Genomic DNA, 25453 nt, shown 5'->3' with positions numbered 1-25453 from the left:
TTGAAAGAATCACTATACAAAATAATTATTTTTATTTATAATGTGGTATAACTCAAATGAGCAAATTATTATCAGGGCCTTATTCTGTTAGTAATGTCCACATAAAGTGGTATTGTGGGACATGACACAAACCTACTATATCTCCACTGTTACCATTTGTTGTGACAGATGCATTTGAACACTTATTTTATTTAAAGAAAATTTGAAATTATTAAATTTAAAAAAGTTTAAATAGCAGTTTCAAATACTGCACTAGCCTCTGAAATTGCATACCAATGTTGGCGATTTTACACATTTTCCTATTTAAAAAAAATATATCTTTTGCTACTGTATGAAAAACCCACACAAAGAGGGTAACTCGAATAATTTAACTCTCCAGGGGAATACAGTGAAACTGACCAAATATGAAATGTTACATGCATAAAGTAAACAAACTGAACAAACAGAAAAACATTCTCTCTAATCTCTGAGTAATCTTAGATGTTACTTGTAACAATAATAGATAAATATTTCACACAGAAGTGTAATTTTTAAGTAGGCAGTGTCCCACTGAACTCTTTAATCTAGAAATTAATAAATATACTAATTCGTACCTGTGAATTTCCATGTATTACAAGCAATATCTTGAGGCTCTTCATGTGAACACTACGATCTAGCAGTTCTACAGCTTTGTCCAAATCATCCTGTGTGGTTAATGGAATCACCAGCTACAGAGGGAGAGAGAAAAAAAAAAGTAATCTTAATAAGGGACACAAATTAGTAGTATTGGTATAAACCCGATACTGTATGTGACTAAGCCACCCCCCCCCAAAACCATTTTTTGTAAATTAATTAACATAAAATACTATGATAATGCAGCATTGAGATGGCTAAGTCAGGCACTGAAGAGAATCAGGAAATGATGTTAAATTTGAATCACAATTTTAACTTTGCCTTCTAGTCTGTAAAGCATTATGAAGCAGGCATTCATTACAAAGTAACAACCATTTCAAAATATATAATGTATAGCATCTTCTAGTATATTTTCTTCCTTCTCTCACACAGAAGTATCATAATAAATCACTGTACCTTCCCCCCACAGAGCTCATATAACTTCTTTTCTACATCATTATGTATTTTGTCATCTCACGTAATATACATTCAAAACACAATTTTTAAAAACAGTGTATAAATGTTGTTTATACACATTCCCCAATGACTTATCTATTAAGTAATTACATTACTCAAGGAAGGGTGCCAGATATGAACATTCCTACATGGGATAAATACAGGCCACACTCGGAAGGCATGAACTGAATTAATTATTTGCCTAGGCCAGGGTCACAAATTGCCAACTAAAATCCACTTAATTTATAATTTAACATTTTTTAAACCATAACCAGATTTTAATCAAATTGGAATGGAAATATCTCCTGTTTATATAAAGAAACTGCACAATACTGGTCTATATCAATGGATTTTCCCTGCCCACAAGTAACTATTGTAATGAAATTTGCGGAATGAAACATTTTGCAAATTTGGTTATCTAGCAATCAATTAATCTCCATGTTACAAAAAGAAAAACACAATCAAATGGGGTGTGGGGGGGGGGGAGGGGAGGACATTTTAGAATAAAACCAGAAATTAAGCTATTAATTAGTATTTGTATTACGTTAGTACCTAAAACCCATAATCAGGGATTGGGACATCATCATAATGGTCACTGTAGAGATATAAATTACAGTAAAGACTGTCCTATCATAGAAGATTAGGGTTGGAAGAGCCCTCAGGAGGTCATCTAGTCCAACCCCCTGCTCAAAGCAGGACCAACACCAACTAAATAATCCCAGCCAGGGCTTTGTCAAACCTCAAGGAGGGAGGTTCCACCACTTCCCTAGGTAACCCATTCCAGTGCTTCACCACCCTCCTAGTGAAATACCTAGTCCTACCTCAAAGATCTTAATTATGATACAAGTAGTGGACAAAACCAAACAAATGGTTAGGGAAGAAAAGGTAAACAGTAGTTTATAATATTTATTTGCTTAACAGTGGTAGGTTGTTTCTAACGCACTTCTCCTTTCTCATTTTAACTCAAGAGGAACAAGAGGAGCAGAAAATTCATTCATATGCCCAGAGGCAAATTATCCTTTTGTGGGGCCCTGGGCCAGAGCAAGTGGGGGCCCTCCCCATTCCTTCCACCAGCAGTAGCTCCCTCTGCTGCCCCCCACCCCCGCGCTCCTACCAGCAGGAGAGCCGGGTGGGTGGGCAGAGCGGGTCGTGGTGCAGGTGCACCCATTTTTCTGAGGTCCCCCAGTTGGCTGTGCTGCCCAGAGGAACTAGGGGGAAGAAAACAATTAAGTCCAGAAATGAGACAGGAGGTCTGGCTCTTTACTCAAATGTCCCAATACTAATAATATTTTACACTTACATAATATTAATTTTTAGATCTCAAAGCACTTTACGGTGAGGGTAAATATCACCCACATTTTACAAAGGAAGAGGAGGCACAAAGAGAGATTAAATGAGTTGCCCAAAGTCACATAGCAGGTCAGTGACAAAGCTGGGAATAAAAATCAAATTCACCCCTCCCACCCCCAGTCTGGTGTCCCATCCATCAGAGCATGCTGCCTCCCTACAAAATCTTGGGCTGTGCCCTCTGCCTTATCCCTGTTTAGACAAATCCCATTCACCTGATGGAATGGTGCAGTGGAGAACCCTGCAAACTCATGACAGAAGTGACTAACCTTGGCCCATCTGCAGCTTTTTATACAGGAGTGCATCAGGCGGCCTTCAGTCATTATGAAAATACGTTGGACTTCAGTTTTGAAATGTTCAGCTGTCAAAACCATTAATACATTAAAATATGAGAAACTGACAATTTAGGAAGGCAGAATATTACCTCATTATTGCTGTAATGCAAGTCCATAGGCTGTCCAAAAGCAACTTTAGCTTTAGATGCAAGATCTTCTAGTTTCACAGGCCTGGGAAATTGTAGAATCCTGTAACACAACAAATAATTTTTGGAGAATTTTTTCACTAATTTGAAAGGGTCATTGTTTATTAATGAATTACCCATGAGCAATCTTATAACAGGAAAAAGAAGAAACAGTTTACAAAATATTTGCTGCCTTTCTGGAACATTAATATGCAGAATAAATTTTAAAAAGCATCTTTTGTGGTAAAAATTAAAGGAACACTCAGACATAAAATTAGGTCCTGCTAGCTGTGCTTTAGTAACTTACATATTGCTCTATTCTGGTGAGCACACACGGCATTAAATATTCCAGAATCCTGCTCCACGTGTTCCAGAATGGAGGATTCTTGTAAATTTCAATAACTTCTGTTTAACAGAATGAAGTAGAACAGTGGAGGCAGCTATCACTGAGGCTTGATCTGCACAACATACTTACTTCGGTATAATTACGCCACTCAGGGATGTGAAAAATCCACACCCCAAATTAAGTAATTATACCGACCTTAACACACACACACACACACACACACACGTAGACAGAGCTATGACGGCAGGATAGCTTCTCCCACTGACATAGCTACTGCCTCTCGCAGAGGTGGAGTTAAGCCAACGAGAGAGCTCTCGTCCATTGGCTCTGAGCATCTTCACCAGATGTGCCGATGTAAATTTGTAGTGTAGACCTGCCCTAAGAAAAACAGGATGTAGGCTAGTAATGAGCTGACCAGCAGGAGAGTTAGAATTACATCAGGGGTAGGCAACCTATGGCACGGGGGCTCTGCATTTTAATTTAATTTTTAATGAAGCTTCTTAAACATTTTAAAAACTGTATTTACTTTACATACAACAATAGTTTAGTTATATATTATAGACTTATAGAAAGAGACCTTCTAAAAATGTTAAAATGTATTACTGGCATGAGAAACCTTAAAATTATAGTGAATAAATGAAGACTCGGCACACCACTTCTGAAAGATTGCCAATCCCTGAATTACATCAATATTACCACCTTCATTTTAACTAGCTAACAAATTTTCTAGAATCAGGAGGAGAGCTTAAAAATACCATCCACCCACCTCCGTTTTTGAAAGATATGATGTAGTTAAATTTCTGAGACCCTCAACACTGAGTGTTTCTTTAGGTAAAATTCTCTTAAAATTTTCTAAAATGTGGGTTAAACTCAAACTAAAGATTTCCTATTAGCTGAATGCCACCAAAACTAAAAGATCCTAAATGTGTGTCACTCTCAGAGCTTCCATTATGTACAAATATCTCTCAAATAGAGGCTATTAAATTATTTCAGCAGAAAGGCCATATAACAGACTTTTGCTTCATCTCTATTCTAAGTTACCGAGGCAGATATTAACCACAAATCCTGAAGAGAAATTCTACTTGAATTTTATGGATATTACACTGGAAAATTAACAATGGCTAATGGTCCCTTTTATCTGGGTCTTCATTAACCAACATACCAGTAAGAACATTGTTTTCTTGGGGAAAGGAGGACAGAAGCTAGGTCATTAAGAAAAGTCTCTTTCCTTTCTCACCTTAGTCAATTGTGCATTCAGCGAGCTTGGAACTTTGCTTACTAGAAGACTTTGGCTATCAGTTTAGAATGGCATATACATTGTCTTAGGAACTCATGAATAGCTTCGGACTCCTCCTTTCTGCCTCCTATTTTACAACAATGTAGAAGCACCATTCAAAATATTTATTTATTGCATAACCCCACTGTTCCACACCATCCTGGTATCTTTGGATCTGCATGTTCTTACACAGAACATCAGAGCTCAACCTGCATATTGGACTTGGTCTGTCCAGTATCACCTGTTTGCAGTTGTAGATATGTTGATCACAGGATATGAGAGGCACAAGGTGGATAAGTTAACATTTTTTTTTAAATTGGCCCCACTGCTGTTGGTGAAAGCTTGTCTCTTTCACCAAAAGAAGTGGGTCCAATAAAAAAATGTTAACTCACCCACCTTCTCTCTCCAATATCACCTGGGCATTAGCTTCAAATCTCTTCTATCTGGCCTGAAATAGTCTTATTTTTAAAGGCAGCTATAAGGATGTATTTTGCATTACATAAAACACTCTTCCATGAATGATGTGCTAATACATTTCAATTACAATTTCAGACACAGTGAAGTCTGGTAATGGCCACTAAGAGTACTTCTATTTTTCTAGTATCAGAGGGGTAGCCGTGTTTGCTGCTTTTACAGATCCAGACTAAGAATCCTGTGGCACCTTATAGACTAACAGACGTTTTGGAGCATGAGCTTTCATGGGTGAGACTTGCATCCGACGAAGTAGGTATTCACCCACGAAAGCTCATGCTCCAAAACGTCTGTTAGTCTATAAGGTGCCACAGGATTCTTTGCTCTATTTTTCTAGCCATTTTAAAAAATGGCCACACTGCATTCTGATTAGCATGGAAGAACTTGCGTTGATAGATTTTACAGGCCACTAATGACTGGTAACCAGTAGCACAGGCTTTAGTGTAATTTTGTTTTTTAAAAAGGAAAAGAGAACTGCTGCATTTGCTATTGTTAAAAATGGGGTTCTCTTTGAAGGAGAGTGGGAGACCTCCACATAGGGGAGATGGAGTCATACATCTTAGCTTTAATTATGCTTTTTAAGCTTTTGAATATATCTCTCTCTGCCCCCAACATGAAGTTGTATTTGAACTGATTGGTTTCTACTAAACTTCAGAACAGCCCAGTTACAAATCTCAGAAGACTTTCCTATAGCAGAATTGCCAGTTAGGATTTTCCCACAAAATAAGTCAGTACAGGAAGGGCAAATCAAAATATTTCCTTTTCTTGCTAATGTAGGGCTTGATCCTGGTGACTTCATTCATGTGAATAAAGTTATTCATCAGAGAGCATTTAAAGAATCAGGTCCATTCTTTGGAATTTACATCTAAGTAAATCATATTTGACAATTCCTTGGCTAATCAAAAGGGTGTAAAGCTAACTATGCAATGAAAAAAAAATCTAAATCCCACTGTTCACTCTTACAAATATATGAACTTAATAAAGCTTAGGGCTGTAGGAAGTCTCCTGATTAGTCTGGCCTTCTGCGGAAGTGCATGAATTGCTCAACTCATTTCTCTGCAAGTTACATTTAGAGTTTGTCTACACATTTCTGGTAATGGTGTTAAAACTGCTCTGGGTCAGTTATTCCTTTGACCTCATGATCAACTTTTTTTTCTTAACATTTAAATCAGACTTGCTCCCTTTTATATATCATTGGTGCTAGTGACTACAACACACAGCATCAGACCCCAGCTAGGATGGCTGGCAAATATGGTAGCCTCAGTAATCCCTATAAAATTCTTTGTACTGATAACAAAATAGCTCTGGTGATCCAGTTTAGATCTGGCACTCACTTCATGTACCATGACCAACCATGCTTCAGCAATTCCTGACCACATATACAAATCTACTTATACATGAGGCAGTTTGTGTAATTAATCTATGCTAGAAAGTTCTATTTTAAAAGCTAAGGTATGAAGGAGATTTGGTAAGACATTTGCTAATAAGATACTTTTTTAGTTAAGTATAGTTTGGGGTCTACATTTAACAGCTTTCAGTTAATTTTGTTTAAATTATACATTTCTATTTTCTGCTTATTTGTGCCGACTAGTCTACTTCTCTTAAGCCATGTGTGTACATCAATTTTTATCCAGTACTTTTAATGGTTTCTTTGGGACACTAGCAGAGAAATAGCAATAGAATTCGTAAACTAGCAACAGAAATGCATTAAAATAGTTTCTTTTCCTGTCTTACCTTTTTTCACCTCGGTGTTCGAATTTGACTCTAACATCATTCTGTAATGAGAGAGATAAATTATACATTTTTTTAAAAAAGGCCATAATAGAAACCATTATAAATTATTAGTTGGTGACAAATTCTTACTCAGAAAACCATAAAAATACATGTAACAGTCTCAGACATTTTGTTTAATCTTTAGAGGGCCCATAAGGTTTAATTACACTATTTTCTTGCTTACTGAACATTTTGGCAGAAACTAACAGATAAGTGGAAGACTATTTCTTCTGCTAAGGTATCAGAGATGATAAGTCCGGAAATCCATGAGGATCAAAAGGATGGTTTTGAACTAAACTAAACATTTGTGTGAGAAAAGAACATACATTGGCCAGGAATGGCGAACCACGGCCACTGGGAGCTGCAGGGGGCCGTGCCGGTGGACAGTCAACGTAAACAAAATGGCTCGTGGACCGCCAGCAGCTTACCCTGATGGGCCGTGTGCTGAAGGCTGCCGACCCAATTTACATTTAGCTGTATTAAAATGCATATGGTTTGTTTGTGCCCACTTTACCGAATGCTCCGAATCAGTGACCTTTGCTCTTCCTTATTTACTGCCCCCCAATTTGTGCGTCATCTGTAAACTTTATCATCAATGCTTTTAGGTCTTCTTCCAGATAATTAACAGAAATATTAAAATAACTGAGAACAGAACCCTGCAGGACCCCAGTAGAAACACACCAGCTCAATGATTCCCAATTCAGTTACTTTTTCAGACTGATCAGTTAGCTAGTTTTTAATTCATTTAACGTGTGCCATTTTTATTTTAGATCTTTCTAGTTTTTTAATCAAAATGTCATGCGGTACCAAGTCAAACACCTTACAGAACCCTAAGGATATTATACCAACACTATTAACTGTATCAACCATAATTGATTTTTTTTTAAAATAAGATTACAAGTTAGTTTAACAGGATCTATTTTCCCTAAACCCATGTGATTTGCATTAATTAGATTATCCTCCTTTTATTATTTATTAAAGGAGTCCCATATCAGCCACTCCACTATATTGCCCAGGATCAATGTCAGTCAGACAAACCTATAATTTACCTGGGTCATCCCATTTACCCTTTTTAAAAACTGGCACAACATTAGTTTTTTTCCAGTCTTCTGGAACTTCCCCAGTGCTCCAAGACTTATTGAAATTCAGCATTAATGGTCCAATCAGCTCCTCAGCAAGCTCTTTTAAAATTTTTGGATGCCTGTTATTTGGGTATGTTCATTTAAAAATGGCCAACTTTCCATTCCACTATTATCTCTGGAGGATGTTAAAGAGTGTTATCATATGATGAGACCATATCATCCTGTTTTTCCCCAAATACGGAACAGAAATATTTATTGAACCACGTCTGCTTTTTCTGCATTATTATTGATAATTCTACCATTTCCATCTAGTATACTTTGTTCCTAATATATTTAAAAAAAACCTTTTTATATCTTAATATATGCACACACTTTACAGCTGCCTTCACTTCCCCTCTAAACCAGGTCAGTTTTTTTTAAGCCACTAAAGCCTTCTTCCTTGATTATAACTCTCTGGGCAGCTAGCAAGATGTTAAATTATTCACAATTATCATTCACATGTTTTCTGATTAATTCTTCCTCCCAGCTGATTTGGCTCATAATTGTTTTCAGCTTTGTGAAACTGGCCTTGTTAAAGCACCAAGTACCCATATTACTGGTTTGGACTTTATTGTGTTTGTATATTAGGATACAAGCTTGTATCTAAGCTACCATTAATTTTTAGTTTTGTAATCAGTTCCTCTTTATCTGTTAGGAAAAGGTCTAAGAAAGAATTACCCCTATATTGGCTGCAACACTTTTTGAGTTAGGAAACTGTCATCTATAATTTTTAGGAATACCAAGGCTGTTTTAATACTGGCAGCACGAGAACTCCAGCATGTCACTCAAACTGAAGTTCCCCATGATCACACAGTTCTTTTCCCTACACACTGTAAATAGGTACATACGGAGGTTGTCATCCTGGTCCCTAGTGTGATTGGGAGGTCTATAGCAGACACCAACTAGTACCCCATCTTGTGCTTTATCTATTAGGATATTGATCCATAAGCATTCAAGATAATTTTCTTCCAAGTTATCAGTGACTCAGAAACAGATAATGTCATTTATGACAGAGTGCCACTCCTCCTCCCTTTTTGCCTGCTGAATCCTTCCTAAATCGGTACTACCATTTTAACATTACAATTGTGTGAATCAATCCATCAGGTTTCAGTAATACCAGCATCAAATTTATGCTCATAAATGGAGAAATCCAATCACAATTCCTTGTTTTGTTACAAGTGGAATATCTATGGCTTTTAAACCATCAATAAGGAATGATCCCCCCCGCCTTCTTCCAAATACTGAAGATAAAATAGACTAATACAAATACATGTAAAAATTCAAATGTCTTGATAGACCACCAATTCAGGGTGCAATCCAATAAACATCCATTTAATTCCATGGGATTATCATCATGAGCAATGCTATTCTCATGCCCTTATACAGAATGTGATCTACTGTATGAATGAGAAAAACTGACTTTTTACTTCTTTATGAAGCTCACAGAAGCCCTGAAATTTTTTAAAATAAATATAAAATTTGAACATTCTGACTAAAAACTCCTCCCCCAACTCAATTGTTCATCTTTATCAATTCTCTATTGCAATATCACCATCTCCACTAGTTCTCCAGCTGCCCATAGTGTCTCTGGGAAAAAACACAGTTCACAAGACCTGGTATTTCGAATGTCAAACGAATGGAAAAAAAAAATCTTTCATACCTTCTCTATGTATTTCCCCCACTGCAAACATCCTTTAATATGACAGTTTAAATACCTGGATAGTCCAATTCAGTTGTATATGACTAAATTCAGTCTAAAGAAACAATTCAAAGAAGGGATGGCAACAAACCTTGTTTTAGGATTTTTATTTTAAAAGCAAGTCAGCAAAAAAGACTGATCCAAACCAAAGTGTGATCTTGACAATTAGTGTAACACTCTGATTATTGACTTTAAAAATTCAATTAGGGAGAAGGAAGGGGATGCTTTACTTTACCAGATACATTTAGTGTGCATGTGTTTAGAATGTGTCCTGAAACACTACTCTTCATTTTTGTAACTAATTTCAAAAATATGCAGCATCCACACTCATTTAACACTGACTTTGGTCTTGCAATTGGAAAATTATAGAAGTCACAGTATGATATACATTGTTCATTGTGTTAGACAAGAATGCTGAAAATTACCTGTTTTTTGGGTGAAGATGATTTTGGTTTTCCTGTTTCTTGTACTGGCAATGCAGGACGACTAGCCTTATGAAGGACAGCCAAATCCTGCATGATTGAATTCAAAGCTTGCTGCTCGATTGAATTCAAAGACTGATCATCTGTTTAAAAAAAAATATATAGGACATTTTAGACGTTCAAATCATTGTTTCACTTGAAAGCTGCATTTAAAAATTGATTAGGAAAATAAACATGTTTCCTAAAAACTTAAGAAATGGCACACATTCATCACAGTTAGCTTAATAAAAAAAATAAATGATGCTGTGGCTAGCATGTTGCAATCACAAACATATTCTTTATTTAATTTGTTTCCTGGAAGTAACATCATAAGCAGGACTTAAGGAAATAAACAACTTTTATTGTTAAAGAACTTAAATTTTATTTTTTTTCAAAAATTTAAAGCAACTTCTCAACAAATTAGGACTAACAATTCAATTCACCTTGATACAACTGCAGACGATAACTAGGAAAAGCGGGTTCAAAGGCTATTTCATGTAAAACTCTTAGAAAAATGTGAGAGAAAAAATTAGATCTTCAACTTGTAAAGATGCACTATTATGGTAGTCCTTTGTTTGTAGCACAGAAAGACCAAAGTTAAGAATTTACTCTGGGTATCATTCTTCCCCAACCTAAACCAGTAGAACTCAGGGACATCGAAAAAGCAACACATTGGAACTCTAATTAGAAGAGACCTTTGCTACTGAACACTTGCTTATTGCTCTCAATGTTGTTTTTACATTAGGTTCACTCTTACATTACAATGTTGTTTTTACATTAGGTTCACAGTTCATTAGGTTACATTAGGTTCACAGTTCAGCACTGCAACTGCAGCATTCTAAGGCAAAGGGGGCAAGCAAGGTTTCAAAGACAAAAGAGGTAACCTCAGTACGTTTGAGATGGGGCGGCTCTAGGAATCCCGCCGCCCCAAGCAGGGTGGCGTGCCGCGGGGCGCGCTCTGGCGGTGCCGGTCCCGCGGCTCCGGGGGACCTCTGCCAGACGTGCCTGCGGAGGTTCCGCTGGTCCCATGGCTCCGGTGGACCTCCCGCAGGCATGACTGCGGAAGGTCCGCCGGAGCCGGCTGCCGCCCTGCCGGCAAAATGCCGCCTCAAGCGCGCGCTTGGCGCACTGGGGTCTGGAGCCGGCCCTGCATTTGAGGGAAGGGACAGTTAGAAGCCAGTCTGGCTGGCAATGGGGCAGTTAGTGAACCTAATGTAAAAACTACATTGAGAGCAATCAGCAAGTGTTCGGTAGCAACCGTCTCTTTTAATTAGAGGTGTCCAAAGTCAGAATTAGTCCTACAGCCACATTTAAGATGGACAAACATTGGACAGTAATGTGTTTGGAGGTTTTGGGCGGTGGTTGGGAAACGTACCCTTCATTACTTCAACTCCACACCACAGTGGTTGCTCCTATGTACACTGGCCTATAGTTTACTCCAAATGGGTCCAAAGATAAATCTACACTTGGAGGTGGTGTAAGGAAAGAAATAATATCCCACTACTCACACAAAAAATTATTAAACGGTGACATAATGAAGAACTCCTCTCTAGATTTTCTTGATGCTGGACTAATTAGCTAGCTTCAGGGCAAATTCTACTGCAACGTTCATGTAGATAGGTAGTGAAGAGCTCCCACTAGAATCTAGAGAACTGCTTAAATGGATTATGTATGCACATGACTTTATATTCCATATAACTAAAGCTATTTGCACAGCAGGGAAAGCCTGGGAGACTGGTAGAAGAGAGAGAACAGTTACATATATTAAAACTTAGTTCTTCTTGGAAACACATGTTAAATGTGCATAACCCTCCTTTGAGGACAATATAAAGTCAAACAATTGTATGAATGACCCCATCAGTCCTTCAAAAGGTGAAACACCTGAGTTTCTAATGTTTTAATAGAATGCCATTCACTGTAGTCAGCCCTGTGGAAGAACTCTATTAGGTTATCAAAGTTAAATATTAATGGCTGCATTGGTCCTATGCATAAATGAATGCCTGGTTCAAAGATTCAATTTTATGATCCTTGACTAGCAGTCTTGTGAAATGCAATTTTGTTATAATGTTAATTTTGCAGAAGTAGGAAGCAAATATGACAAATATGTATGGTGACTCCTCAGTTACAGGGTTTGCAACTGATACCGTTCATTTATGCCAACATCACCTTACACAAGGAAAGGAAGAGCTGTGGATAATAGTGATTCAATGTTCATCTAGCTAACTTCTCTCTTCTTTAAAATAACGGGGATTTACAGCAGCTCAATATTTCACTGTCAGTCTTTTTAAGTTGTGGTTTATGCTGAACACTAAAAAATGGTTGAAAAGAATAAAATACAAACTTTTATAATGTATAAACGACTGTTTAATGTAAACAGTAAATATAATCCAGATTTTTATTTTTTTAAATTATCCAAAGACCTTTGGCCATGAATGCCTAAAATTAGTTAGACAAGGTAAGTAAGGTAATATCTTTTATTGGACCAATTTCTGTTGGTGAAGGGACATATTTTTGAGATTCACAGAGCTCTAAATAAATATTAATTATCTATTATTGCTCATTGATCAAACTGAACTCAAAAATAAAAATCAAGTTATGGTAAATTCACTTATTTAAAGATAAAAACACTGGCAAGTTCAAACATACCATTTCCTGTCTTTAGTACTGCAAGAATTGTAATAAAATATTGGTAACAGTACCATATGAGTGCAGTAACACCACAATTGTAAATGTCTGCACACAACTGAAGATGTTAAAAATGTAGCTATCATTAGCCAATAGCAGTAATGAGCTACCCAAGAGTTTGTGTGGGATGAAGGATGATGGTTCGATACATTTAAATAATTTAAATCTAGTTTACAGTCATTATATCAAAACAGCTACACCTAGAGAAGTCTTCCACTCCTAGAATTAGGAACATTCTAAATCATATTTAAAATGAAAGAAATTAATGAACTCCCACTTTTCAAGGAATCTTCTCTCCCTCGTTTTTGTTAGTAATCACTGACGGATAATAGTTCTGCACTAATAATAATATTTTTCTATTTGCATCACTACAATTTAACAAGGCCATCTCTGAACATCACTACTCCTAACAATTCAAGTATCAGGCTTCCCAAAATGTATCTGTTTTAAAACAGACGAATGCATGTATGCCATACAGAAAGAAGAGCGAGACCAAGCAATCTCTCCTGAACACTCCATTTCTTACAATAGACCAACATATAAAGGAAAACATTGAAACTTATTTTAATACTGAATTTCTAATAAACCCATTTCCATGGTTCTCCCTGGATACAACTATGTTTATCTTAATGGGACACTGTCAAAATAAGTAGGTCCAAAATTTTACTTGGAAGTAACCAATAGAGAAAATCTGCATTCATAATAACGGTATAAAACCTCTAAAATTTTCCTACCAAGGGAAAAATTAAGAGCAGATCTGCTTCTTACTGCAATACTCTCAAGCAAACCAACTGATGCACACTTGCTCTTTACTATGATTTAGGGCAGAGTTTATGATGAGAATCCTGGACGTGGATCAAAGGATTTGAAGCACATCAGCAATGTGCTTCATCAGTTGAAGCAGCAAAGAGTCCTGTGGCACCTTATAGACTAACAGACGTATTGGAGCATGAGCTTTCGTGGGTGAATACCCACTTCATCGGATGCATGATGCTTTTACAGATCCAGACTAACACGGCTACCCCTCTGATACTTCATCAGCTGCTGAACTACCTGAAGTCAGCTTTATCAGGCGATGATGACAATACAATTGTGTGAGATGTCACCTCCTTGTCAGCCCTTGCTTCCTGCTCCTTGAAGGTCTCCTCCAGTGGTTGTGGTTGAGACGGTGGAAGTAGAAGCTGGGGAGAATCTGTCTGCCAATGTGCCTTATGACAGCGATTCAGGGCCCTTGTGAACTATTGGTGATAAAGGGCCTGGGATCCCAACAGGGCTACTGTAGGAGCCCAGAGAGCATAGTAGGAGGCATCCACCATTGATCATATCAGGTGCACAGGGGTCAAGGTAGAAAAATCATGTCTTGGAGGATAAACAGGAGAATGCTTTACTGCAGGGGTAGTCAACCTATGGCACGCATGCCTGATTTTCAGTGGCACTCACACTGCCTGGGTCCTGGCCACCGGTCTGGGGGGCTCTGCATTTTAATTTAATTTTAAATGAAGCTTCTTAAACATTTTAAAAACCTTATTTACTTTACATACAATAGTTTAGTTATATATTATAGACTTATAGAAAGAGACCTTCTAAAAATGTTAAAATGTATTACTGGCATGCGAAATCTTAAATTAGAGTGAATAAATGAAAACTCGGCACACCACTTCTGAAAGGTTGCCTACCCCGGTGTAGCAAGTGGGCCTGGGTTCCCCTACCAGCTACTGAGGAAGTGGCACATCCACGCTGCTATCCGCAAAAATGGTCCAAGGATATATGATGATGTTCGTCCATCGTTTTCGAAGAAGACCTTAACATCTATCAGGTTGTGAGCTGTCCACGGTGCGTCCGCAAATGGCTGGTAAGGCCAATACGGGCACGGAATGTTCTGCCACGTCGGGCAGACATGCGGATATTCATGGATATAAAGCGGATGCCCACGGATTTTCAGGGCTCCATGGGTATGATCTCCCCTTGAGAGTGGCCGTGCAGGGGAAGAAGTAATCCCATCCCTCACCAACCCGGAAAACTAGCAGCTGGAGCCAGGTGAATGGCAGGGGCACTTCCAGCAGCACTGGGGAGATCAGACTCACCTCCAAGAATCTCCCCTGGCTGCAGGAAGCGTTGTGGCTGCTGCCTTCAGAGCCCAGCTCTTAAGGCAATGCAGAAGTGAGGGTGGCAATCCCACAACTGCCGTACATCAGCTTTGTAACCCCCCACAACCCTCTTTTGGGTCAGGAACCTCATGGTTATAATGCCACGAAATTTCCAGATATAAGTATCTGAAAACATGAAATTGACCAATTTTAAAACCTTCTGGCCATGAAATTGATCAAAATGGACTGTGAATTTGGTAGGGGCCCTACTTATGAAGAAGAAGTATGCTAGACTACTGTATTTGATAAAAATAAGAAACAAAGTTTTAACTTGAGGACACTAAATGCAATTTAACATCTAATACATGTTGTAATTTGACAAAATCCCTGTACTTCCAAATTTCAGTGTGTGCAGAAACAGTAGCAGCATGAAAAGCACTATATTCCTTAAACCTTCCTGGCTCATTAATTTTTTTTTTTAAAGTACCAGATTAGGACTAACACTTACACAAAAATCAGTTATATCATAACTCCCAGACAAAGAATACACTAAAATAGAGTTACGATTGAGAGTACATATCAGTATTTTAGGTTAAAATTAGGATGGTGTAATCATTCAAAAAACTAAGCATCATAAACCCCAAAAATTCAGGTTAAATGTAACAAAAAATCCAAACATTTTGAGGTACAGAAATGCATAGTTAGGACACCTAAACAGCCTTAACGCCACCTTGTAGTGAAACTAGGCATCAAACGTGCTTATGATTAAGGCATTTGAGTGTTTGTAGTCTCAGATTAGATTAAAATCATTTTTAAAGAAAGATTTTTGCCCCCCCCGTGGTGTCATTAAAGAGTGAACGCTGTGTATCCTAACAGCACATTTCCATACTTTAACATATTTCTTTTAAATTTATTCTATATCCACAGAGGAACTACTGTAATTTTGTCAACAATTTGCAATTTTTTTTCATATACAAACTGGTTGAATGCCTGCTTTAAATGCAAGCCTCAATTCAAATTTAACTATCAAAGCCATGACATGCACTTCCATAATAAAAAATAATTTTAATTACATAAGTGGTCTTGTTCTTTTCACTAGGAATTAAGCCAAGGTAACAGTTTAATTGGATTCCACTTATAGGTAACTTACCCATCATGGCAGCCAGCCTGAAAACCTGAACTTCAGGGAAATGGCTGTCCCATTAGCATTCATTTATTTTCTAAAGAGAAAAACAATTTAAAAACACGTAAGTACTGAAAACTTAAGAGTACACGTTTAAAGTGTAAAAATATGTACATGTAAAGTATAACTATTTTCACTAATGCCTATATTTTTTGAGAGTTTTAAACCACGTCTGAAACGCGAAGTTTTAATCTAACATAACATCTACAACTACAATTTAAAGACCAAATTATGAATCTTCATTTCAGTTGTTATTTCTACCTCAACATATGGATATGAAAGCTGAAAATCCACTAGAGCAATGACCCCAAACTTTTCACGCTGTGCCCCCACCCCCCTCCTTACCACTGTCCGCACCCATAGCTGGGAGCAAGGTTGTGACCCGGGGGGGGGCGGAAGGGGGGCTAGGGGGATCAGACAGCAAGTGTGAAAAATCAGGACAGGGAGTGGGGGGGTAATAGGAGCCTATATAAGAAAAAGACCCAAAACTCGGGACTGTGCCTATAAAATCGGGACATCTGGTCACCCTGGGGGGGCTTAAGCTGCAGACAGGAGTAAGGGGGCCGAGACTGGGGCTGCAGCTAGGGATGGGAGCAGGAACAGGGCTGAGAGAGAAGCTGCAGCTGGGGGTTGAGGCTGGGGCCAGAAGCAGAGCCACAGCCAGGAGCTGAGGTGGGGGGGGGGGGGGGAGAGCGAGGTTGGGTGGCGTCCCTCCTCATCCCCCATGGGGGCTGGCCTGGGCCCTGCCACACACCCCTGAATGTTCCTCTGTGCCCCCCTAGGGAGGCATGCCCTATAGTTTGGGAATCACTGCACTGGAAGTATAGAAAGCTGTATAAATGCTTATGACAGCAAGTGCCAAAGGAAAATACTAAGTATTAAATGGAGTGAATTGATATCAAATGCCAATATTTGGCAGAAGGTTCAACAACTCATTATCTCCACATTTCTCCAAAAAAGAATTCTTCTGCTGGATTTTCTTCCTCCTGGATCCCCTCCCACAAGAGGGAACAATGTGTTCCTCCACACAGTGTTATAATCAAGACTTTAGACCAAAAAAAAGTCAGGAAATTCAGATTTATTGTTCACCTTAATTTGGTCCCCACTGCACAAATATAATATTTTCACATGTTTACAGTCACAGTCATAATAAAGTATTTGTATTTACATTTCTCAATTTCTTTTAAAGATATTTACACACAATTTATAAGGAAAAAATGCAAATGGATCACTGAATATAGACACATCTAGTCAAAGCACTTGGACAAATGAAGTATGATGGCACTAGAACTTATAGCCAAATCCTAATCCTTGTCACACATGAAGAGGAAATCATCCTAAAAACATAAAGGACTACCTTTGACTCTCAATAGTTGGAAAAATCCCAGGTCAGCTGTTTACATAACTATATGTTCATACATTCAGAATCCCCCAGTCACCTTACAGCCCAAGATAAAAGCTGTAGAGAAAGCCAAGATAGGATAATAGTAATAATGTAAACAATCCAAAAAAGAGTCATGGCAAAGTATGCAGCTTCTGTTTAAAAGTATAATTATCACCATATCTTAAACCACGCTAGGATCAGGAGAAAAATCAGAAAAGCACACTTCCTAATTGATCTGCCAGAGTACCATCTCACGCAACATAGGCAAGGACTGTCTTTTTTATCTATGTCTGTATATCACTTAGCACAACAGTGTCTCATTCTTAGGTGCTCTAGTAGTACAAATAAAACAACAGACTTCAACCCTGGAAACAGAACTGGCAAGCACAAACACTCTTCCACTTGTGGCCTCCCACTGACTTCAATGATGCCATGCACAAGTGCAGTGGTTTATGTTACAGGATCAAGCACATAAAAAGACATCCACACATTTTTCCTTTTAATTTACTAAAGCATCTGGCAACATTTAAGGCACAAAATTTTATTTTCTTTAAATGAAAAGAAAAAACGTTGTTTAACTAGGAAGTTTCTATACAAACTGAAAATAGCTTGCTTTCATACAACTGCCTACTTTTAAATCACTCAGCTTGATGGGATCAGAGTTCAGACGCCAAGAAGAGACTTTGAAACACAGAGGGACTGTGTCCTTTAGGCAATGGGGAAAGTAATTACTCTCTAGGTGCCATTCTCCCTGGCAGCAAAAGACTATGGTCACTGCAAAGAGTGGCGTTAAGGAGTTCTGAAGGGAATAGCCCCTTGACCCTTTCTGTAGAGCAAGTATCACAACGGCATAGGCTCTAGAAGGAGAATGGGGAGTGTAAGTCAGGTCTTTATGAACTATAGAGCTACTGAAATGTACAGGAATCCTGAACAGGAGGATGGTGCCCTGATAGAGCGACCTCTTTTTATAGAGCTGATTAAAAGCCCTGATCTTTTTAACAAGATTAAGTAGACCAGGTATTTAGGAATGTTTGCTGCTGTTGGAGAAATAGGATGTTGCTCTGCCAATAAGGAGAACTTTTCCATTTTGCAGCGTATGTGACCTTTGTAACATCCTTTCCATTTTGTAGGAGAATGTTTTGGATATCTCTAGAACAAGCTCTTTCGATGATTGTCAGCATCCAGAAAGTGTGAAGTAGAGAGGCCAAGTTTGGATGCTAAATGTTCCCATTGTTCAGGAAGATAATGTTTTGACTCACTGGCAATGTTATTGGAGGCTAAATTGAAAGTCTCATGAAGGCTGGGTACCAGAATTGTCTGGGCCAAGCTGGTGCTATCAAGATCATTAGAGTCTTGTTTGAGTTTCCAGGAATGGAATCTATATATGTACAACATATTTCAAAGAATCACAATTACTGTACGGTAAATAACCATATTTTTTTACATGTAACAACTGCACTCAATTTGTCACCTTTTTTGGTATTAAGATTCTCAGCACTTACAGAAGATGGTGTTAAACACAGTCTCTGAATGTAGATATAGCAGCATCTAACAAATGCTGCAACAGCAGAACATGCTCATAGTCATTTTAAAAGCTTATGCTAAAGAAGGGGAAAATATATTCAAAGTTTAACCTGACACTCCTAAAATACAGATCCAGATGAGTCTCGGAGCACATAAACTTGTACTTTCTTGTACCTTCATAGTGGGTGGGAATGTGATAAATTATACCAAAAGAGGAAAAAGACATTTTTATAAATAAGAAATTGTTATAGTAAAACTACAAAAGTTGACATGCTGACTTAACAGCATGTAGAATATTTTAACAAAAATTTAAAGTGGTTTCTAATTGCCAATGTCCCTTTAACAAGAGCTTATCAATCTGAAGCAATGATTAGTTCGATTCTATTCTGGTTTTGACACCATGCCCATCACCCGGACAAGATTTAGGGCTAGTCTACACTGGCAACGCTAAAGCACTGCCATGGCAGCAAATGTGCCACGTGTGGTCGCAGAGCAGCGCTGGGGCACAGTTTACACTGGTGCTTTACAGCGCTGCAACTTGCTGCACTCACAGGGGTGTTTTTTCACACCCCTGAGCGAGAAAGTTGCAGCGCTGTTAATTGCCAATGTAGACAAGCCCTAAGACATAGCCACTATAGGCCCACATCTAGCATTCCAGTGTTATCAAAATCTCAGCTTTCATTTTCTAAAAAAATATGTTGATAGTCCTGATGGTTGTGAAGAAAAGCTTGAAAACATGACTCAAACATAGCAAACACAATGTCTCACATCTACTGACAGTCTAAAACAATAGCTCCAAATTGTGTGAGCTTCCCCATGCACCTCAATGGGATGTTACCTCCAAGACCCACTGCTCTGGGGGGCCCAGACAACACCATTCCAGCAGAGGACTATGTCTGGCAAGAGGGGGAAAAGAGTGCAGCAGTAATGTCCTGGTCCACCCACCCAAGCAGATACACACTAAATACTGGGTGAAGCCCCCGGCTGGCACTCTGCCTCTCCATGGTAGGAGAAGGGACACCTTCTTTAGCCTTTATTTCTAAGGGGAGGAAGTTCTTGGAAGGAGGAGGGGTTCATGCTTCTGCCTCTGGGATATGAAATGGATCACCACCCCCAGTCCACGTGGAGGGGAAGGAACACGGGCATAAATATGGGGTCCTCCTGTCACAAGTTGCCAAGGGGGCCCGGATTGCCTTTATCCAGCTCTACCCCTCGGTATCTGATCACCTTCCAGGAGTTCATTAAGTGACATGACTACCATGTATGGTTCTCTCTTTCTCATCCCTCAGATGGAAAGTAAAATTTGAATGGTGGCTTGACAAAGCCCTGGCTGGGATGATTTAGTTGGGGGTTGGGTCCTGCTTTGAGCAGGGGGTTGGACTAGATACCTCCTGAGGTCCCTTCCAACCCTGAGATTCTATGATTCTAATGTTTTTCAAAAATAATTTTTATGTCTGATATACAATGTGATGTTTGTAGTAATGCTCAGATGCACAGGATTTTGTTCCGCACTTTGGAGGAGTCCCATAAAAGCTCTATCAATTTGTTATACTGTTCTTTAAAATAAAATAAAATAAAAAAAAAAACAACCCCAAAACACCATTTTGCTCACTATTTGTTTCAACTTCCCTGAAATGGAAACTGGGTCCTTTTAATAAATGTCATCTATTTTAATTAGTTGTGTAATTTTATTATAATAAAGCACCAAAAATATGTTCTATACTCGCAGCTGAAATGCTATATTTCCCTGCCAACTGTGCTGCTAAATTAACCCCTCCATACACTTTAAAAAAAAAGAAAAGAAAAGAAAAGATTATATCCCATCTCTTCAACAATGAAAGCATCAAAGGTATTAGCAGGATCTGAAATAGGAAGAACTGGGAGTAAAGAGACACAGGACTGGAAGGAGCATAGGGAGCAAAAGAGAAAGAAAGATGACAAGACCAGAAATGAAGCTGAGATGAGATTATAGCAAAGACTTGATGACAAGGACAGGTAGAGTGATTTGAGACAGAGGATACCCAGGACGGTATTTCAAGGAGAGGGTGTTGTGGTAAGAATGGCAGACAAAGAAGAAAACTAACGACTGCATTTTGGTTATATTGGAAAAGGGTAGAGTATTCATATGCAAGGATGCCAGAACGGAAGCTTACACTGGCCAAGCAAGAGGTGGATAACTAAGGTTTGGAGAAGGACAGTGGCCAGAGTGGTGTAAAAGAGCCTTAATTTAAATGAGATTCAGCTGTTTTATTTACAGCCTATTATTAAATATTTGTTCCCAATGTGGATACTTATAGATTGCAATCAAGTCACCCCTTAGCCTTCTCTTTGTTAAATTAAATAGATGGAGCTCCTTGAGTCTATCACTATAAGGCATGTTTTCTAATTCTTTAATCATTCTCATGGCTCGTCTCTGAACCCTTTCCAGTTGATCAACATCCTGCTTGAATTGTGAACAGACCAGGACACAGTATTCCAGCAGCAGTCATACCAGTGACACACCTAGAGGTAAAATAACCTCTCCACTCCTACTCAAGACTCCCTTATGTATGCATCCAAAGATTACATTAGCCCTTTTGGCCACATCACCACATTAGGAGCTCATGTTCAGTTGCTTACTCATCATGACTCCCAACTCTTTTTCAGAATCACTAATTCCCAGGATACAGTGGCTCATTAAGTATGGCCTACACTAGGGGTGGGCAAACTTTTTAGCCTGAGGGCCATTATCTGGGTATGGAAATTGTATGGCAGGCCATGAATGCTCATGAAATTTGGGGTTGGAATGCAGGAGGGGGTGAGGGCTCCGGCTGGGGATACAGGCTCCAGGGGATGAGGGGTCTGGGGTGCAGGAGGGTGCTCCAGGCTGCGACAGGGGGGTTCAGAGGGAGGGGGATCAGGACTGGGGCAGGGGCACCGGAGGGCGGGGTGCAGCCTCCAGGCAGCGCTTACCTCAACCAGCTCTTGGAAGCAGCGGCATGTCCCCCCTCCAGCTCCTATGCGGAGTCACAGTCAGGTGGCTCTGCATGCTGCCCCATCCACAGGTGCTGCCTCTGCAGCTCCCATTGGCCACAATTCCCAGCCAATGGGAGCTGCAGAGCCAGCGCTTGGGGCAAGGACAGTGTGCAGAGCCCCCCGGCTGCTACGCCCCCTACATGTAAAAGCAGCAAAGAATCCTGTGGCACCTTATAGACTAACAGACGTTTTGCAGCATGAGCTTTCGTGGGTGAATACCCACTTCTTCAGATGCAAGTGGTGGAAATTTCCAGGGGCAGGTTTATAATGCAAGCAAGAAGCAAGCTAGAGATAACGAGGTTAGTTCAATCAGGGAGGATGAGGCCCTGTTCTAGCAGTTGAGTGAAAACCAAGAGAGGAGAAACTGGTTCTGTAGTTGGCAAGCCATTCACAGTCTTTGTTTAATCCTGAGCTGATGGTGTCAAATTTGCAGATGAACTGGAGCTCAGCAGTTTCTCTTTGAAGTCTGGTCCTGAAGTTTTTTTGCTGCAGGACGGCCACCTTAAGATCTGCTATTGTGTGGCCAGGGAGGTTGAAGTGTTCTCCTACAGGTTTTTGTATATTGCCATTCCTAATATCTGATTTGTGTCCATTTATCCTTTTCCTTAGAGACTGTCCAGTTTGGCCGATGTACATAGCAGAGGGGCATTGCTGGCATATGATGGCATATATTACATTGGTGGACGTGCAGGTGAATGAACCGGTGATGGTGTGGCTGATCTGGTTAGGTCCTGTGATGGTGTCGCTGGTGTAGATATGTGGGCAGAGTTGGCATCGAGGTTTGTTGCATGGGTTGGTTCTTGAGCTAGAGTTACTATGGTGCAGGGTGCAGTTACTGGTGAGAATATGATTCAGGTTGGCAGGTTGTCTGTGGGCGAGGACTGGCCTGCCACCCAAGGCCTGTGAAAGTGTGGGATCATTCTCCAGGATGGGTTGTAGATCCCTGATGATGCGCTGGAGGGGTATAAACCTGCCCCTGGAAATTTCCACCACTTGCATCTGAAGAAGTGGGTATTCACCCACGAAAAGCTCATGCTGCAAAACGTCTGTTAGTCTATAAGGTGCCACAGGATTCTTTGCTGCTTTTACAGATCCAGACTAACACGGCTACCCCTCTGATACTTGACACCATGCAAGGCACTGCATTTAGCCGTATGGAGTGGAAATCCATCAACCTCATGAAGAAACTTGCACAAATACAGACAGACATCATCTTCCTTTCCAAATGCAAACGGATGGACATCATACCAAATGGACTAAAGGTAAAAAATCCACTGCTATCTACATACTACACAGACCACAGTGAGAGATTATGCCGTACTCTGTCAAAGAAACTGAGGAACCACCTGATCAGCCTCCTATACAGCAAACAGGAAAACATCAAAAAAGAGCTCTCCAACCTGGAGACTCTCATTAATAACCAAACTTCCATACAAACGGACTTCCTTAAATAAGACAGGAGATCTACATCACTCACTTCACCTCTCTACAAAGGAAAAAGGACTGTAAGCTGTCTAAACTCCTACCTGCCACATGGGGCCACAACCGTGGTACCCCTAACCCACCCAGCAATATCGTCAATCTATCCAACCACACACTCAGCCCAGAAGAAACGTCTGTCCTATCTCGGGGACTCTCTTTCTGCCCTGCCACCCCCACCAACATGATACAGTTCTGCGGCAATCTGGAAGCCTACTTTCGCAGTCTCCGACTCAAAGAATACTTTCAGGACAACACTGAACAGCGCACTGATACACAGTTACCCTCCCACCAACAGCACAAAAAGAAGAACTCCACATGGACTCCTCCTGAGGGTCGAAATGACAGTCTGGACCTATACATTGAATGTTTCCGCCGACGTGCACAGGCAGAAATTGTGGAAAAACAACATCGCTTGCCTCATAACCTAAGTCGTGCAGAACGCAATGCCATCCACAGCCTCAGAAACCATCCTGACATTATAATCAAAGAGGCTGATAAAGGAGGTGCTGTTGTCATCATGAACAGGTCTGACTACCAAAAGGAGGCCGCCAGACAACTCTCTAACACCAAATTCTACAGGCCACTTCCCTCAGATCCCACTGAGGAATACACTAAGAAACTGAACCATCTACTCAGGACACTCCCTACGCTAACACCGGAACAAATCACCATACCCTTAGAGCCCCGACCAGGGCTATTCTATCAACTGCCCAAAATCCACAAACCTGGAAATCCTGGACGCCCCATCATCTCGGGCATTGGAACTCTCACTCTGGATATGTGGACTCTCTGCTCAGACCCTATGCCACCAGCACTCCCAGCTATCTCCGTGACACCACTGATTTCCTGAGGAAACTACAATGCATTGGTGACCTTCCAGAAAACACCATCCTGGCCACCATGGATGTAGAGGCTCTCTACACCAACATCCCACACGCTGATGGAATACAAGCTGTCAGGAACAGTATCCCTTATGATGCCACAGCACAACTGGTTGCTGAGCTCTGTGCCTTTATCCTCAGACACAACTATTTCAAATTTGATGGCAATATATATCTCCAGATCAGTGGCACCGCTATGGGCACCCGCATGGCCCCACAATATGCCAATATTTTTATGGCTGACCTGGAACAACGCTTCCTCAGCTCCCGTCCACTCACGCCCCTTCTCTACCTATGCTACATCGATGACATCTTCATCATCTGGACCCATGGGAAGGAGACTCTGGAAAAATTCCACCACGATTTCAACAGCTTCCACCCCACCATCAACCTCAGCCTGGACCAATCTACACGGGAGGTCCACTTCCTAGACACTACGGTGCAAATTATTGATGGTCACATTAACACCACCCTATACCGAAAACCTACCGACCGCTATGCCTACCTTCATGCCTCCAGCTTCCATCCCGGGCACACCACAAGATCCATTGTCTACAGCCAAGCACTGAGGTACAACTGCATCTGCTCTAACCCCACAGACAGAGACCAACACCTACAAAATCTCCACCAAGCATTCTCAAAACTACAGTACCCGTACGAGGAAATAAGGAGACAGATCAACAGAGCCAGACGTGTACCCAGAAGCCTCCTACTGCAAGACAAACCCAAGAAAGAAACCAACAGGACTCCACTGGCCATCACATACAGTCCCCAGCTAAAACCCCTCCAGCGCATCATCAGGGATCTACAACCCATCCTGGAGAATGATCCCACACTTTCACAGGCCTTGGGTGGCAGGCCAGTCCTCGCCCACAGACAACCTGCCAACCTGAATCATATTCTCACCAGTAACTGCACCCTGCACCATAGTAACTCTAGCTCAAGAACCAACCCATGCAACAAACCTCGATGCCAACTCTGCCCACATATCTACACCAGCGACACCATCACAGGACCTAACCAGATCAGCCACACCATCACCGGTTCATTCACCTGCACGTCCACCAATGTAATATATGCCATCATATGCCAGCAATGCCCCTCTGCTATGTACATCGGCCAAACTGGACAGTCTCTAAGGAAAAGGATAA

General features: G+C 40.2%; 1 protein-coding gene across 1 annotated transcript in view; it reads right to left on the bottom strand.

The window, feature by feature from the left end:
- The window catches only part of MAP3K2 (mitogen-activated protein kinase kinase kinase 2), a 91213-nt gene that overhangs the window by 33539 nt on the left and 32221 nt on the right, over window positions 1-25453 (bottom strand). The window contains exons 2-6 of the mRNA XM_045032743.1: window positions 15984-16053; window positions 10026-10165; window positions 6742-6782; window positions 2879-2978; window positions 594-707 (exon numbers count right to left, since the gene is read on the bottom strand). Of these exons, the coding sequence (XP_044888678.1) occupies window positions 594-707; window positions 2879-2978; window positions 6742-6782; window positions 10026-10165; window positions 15984-15990 (402 nt within the window). The 5' untranslated portion in view covers window positions 15991-16053. The remainder of the gene's footprint in view (window positions 1-593; window positions 708-2878; window positions 2979-6741; window positions 6783-10025; window positions 10166-15983; window positions 16054-25453) is intronic.

The sequence above is a fragment of the Mauremys mutica genome, chromosome 10, assembly GCF_020497125.1.
Source record: "Mauremys mutica isolate MM-2020 ecotype Southern chromosome 10, ASM2049712v1, whole genome shotgun sequence".
In the NCBI taxonomy this organism is placed as follows: Eukaryota; Metazoa; Chordata; order Testudines; family Geoemydidae; genus Mauremys; species Mauremys mutica.
This window is presented reverse-complemented; position numbering and strand designations above follow the sequence as displayed.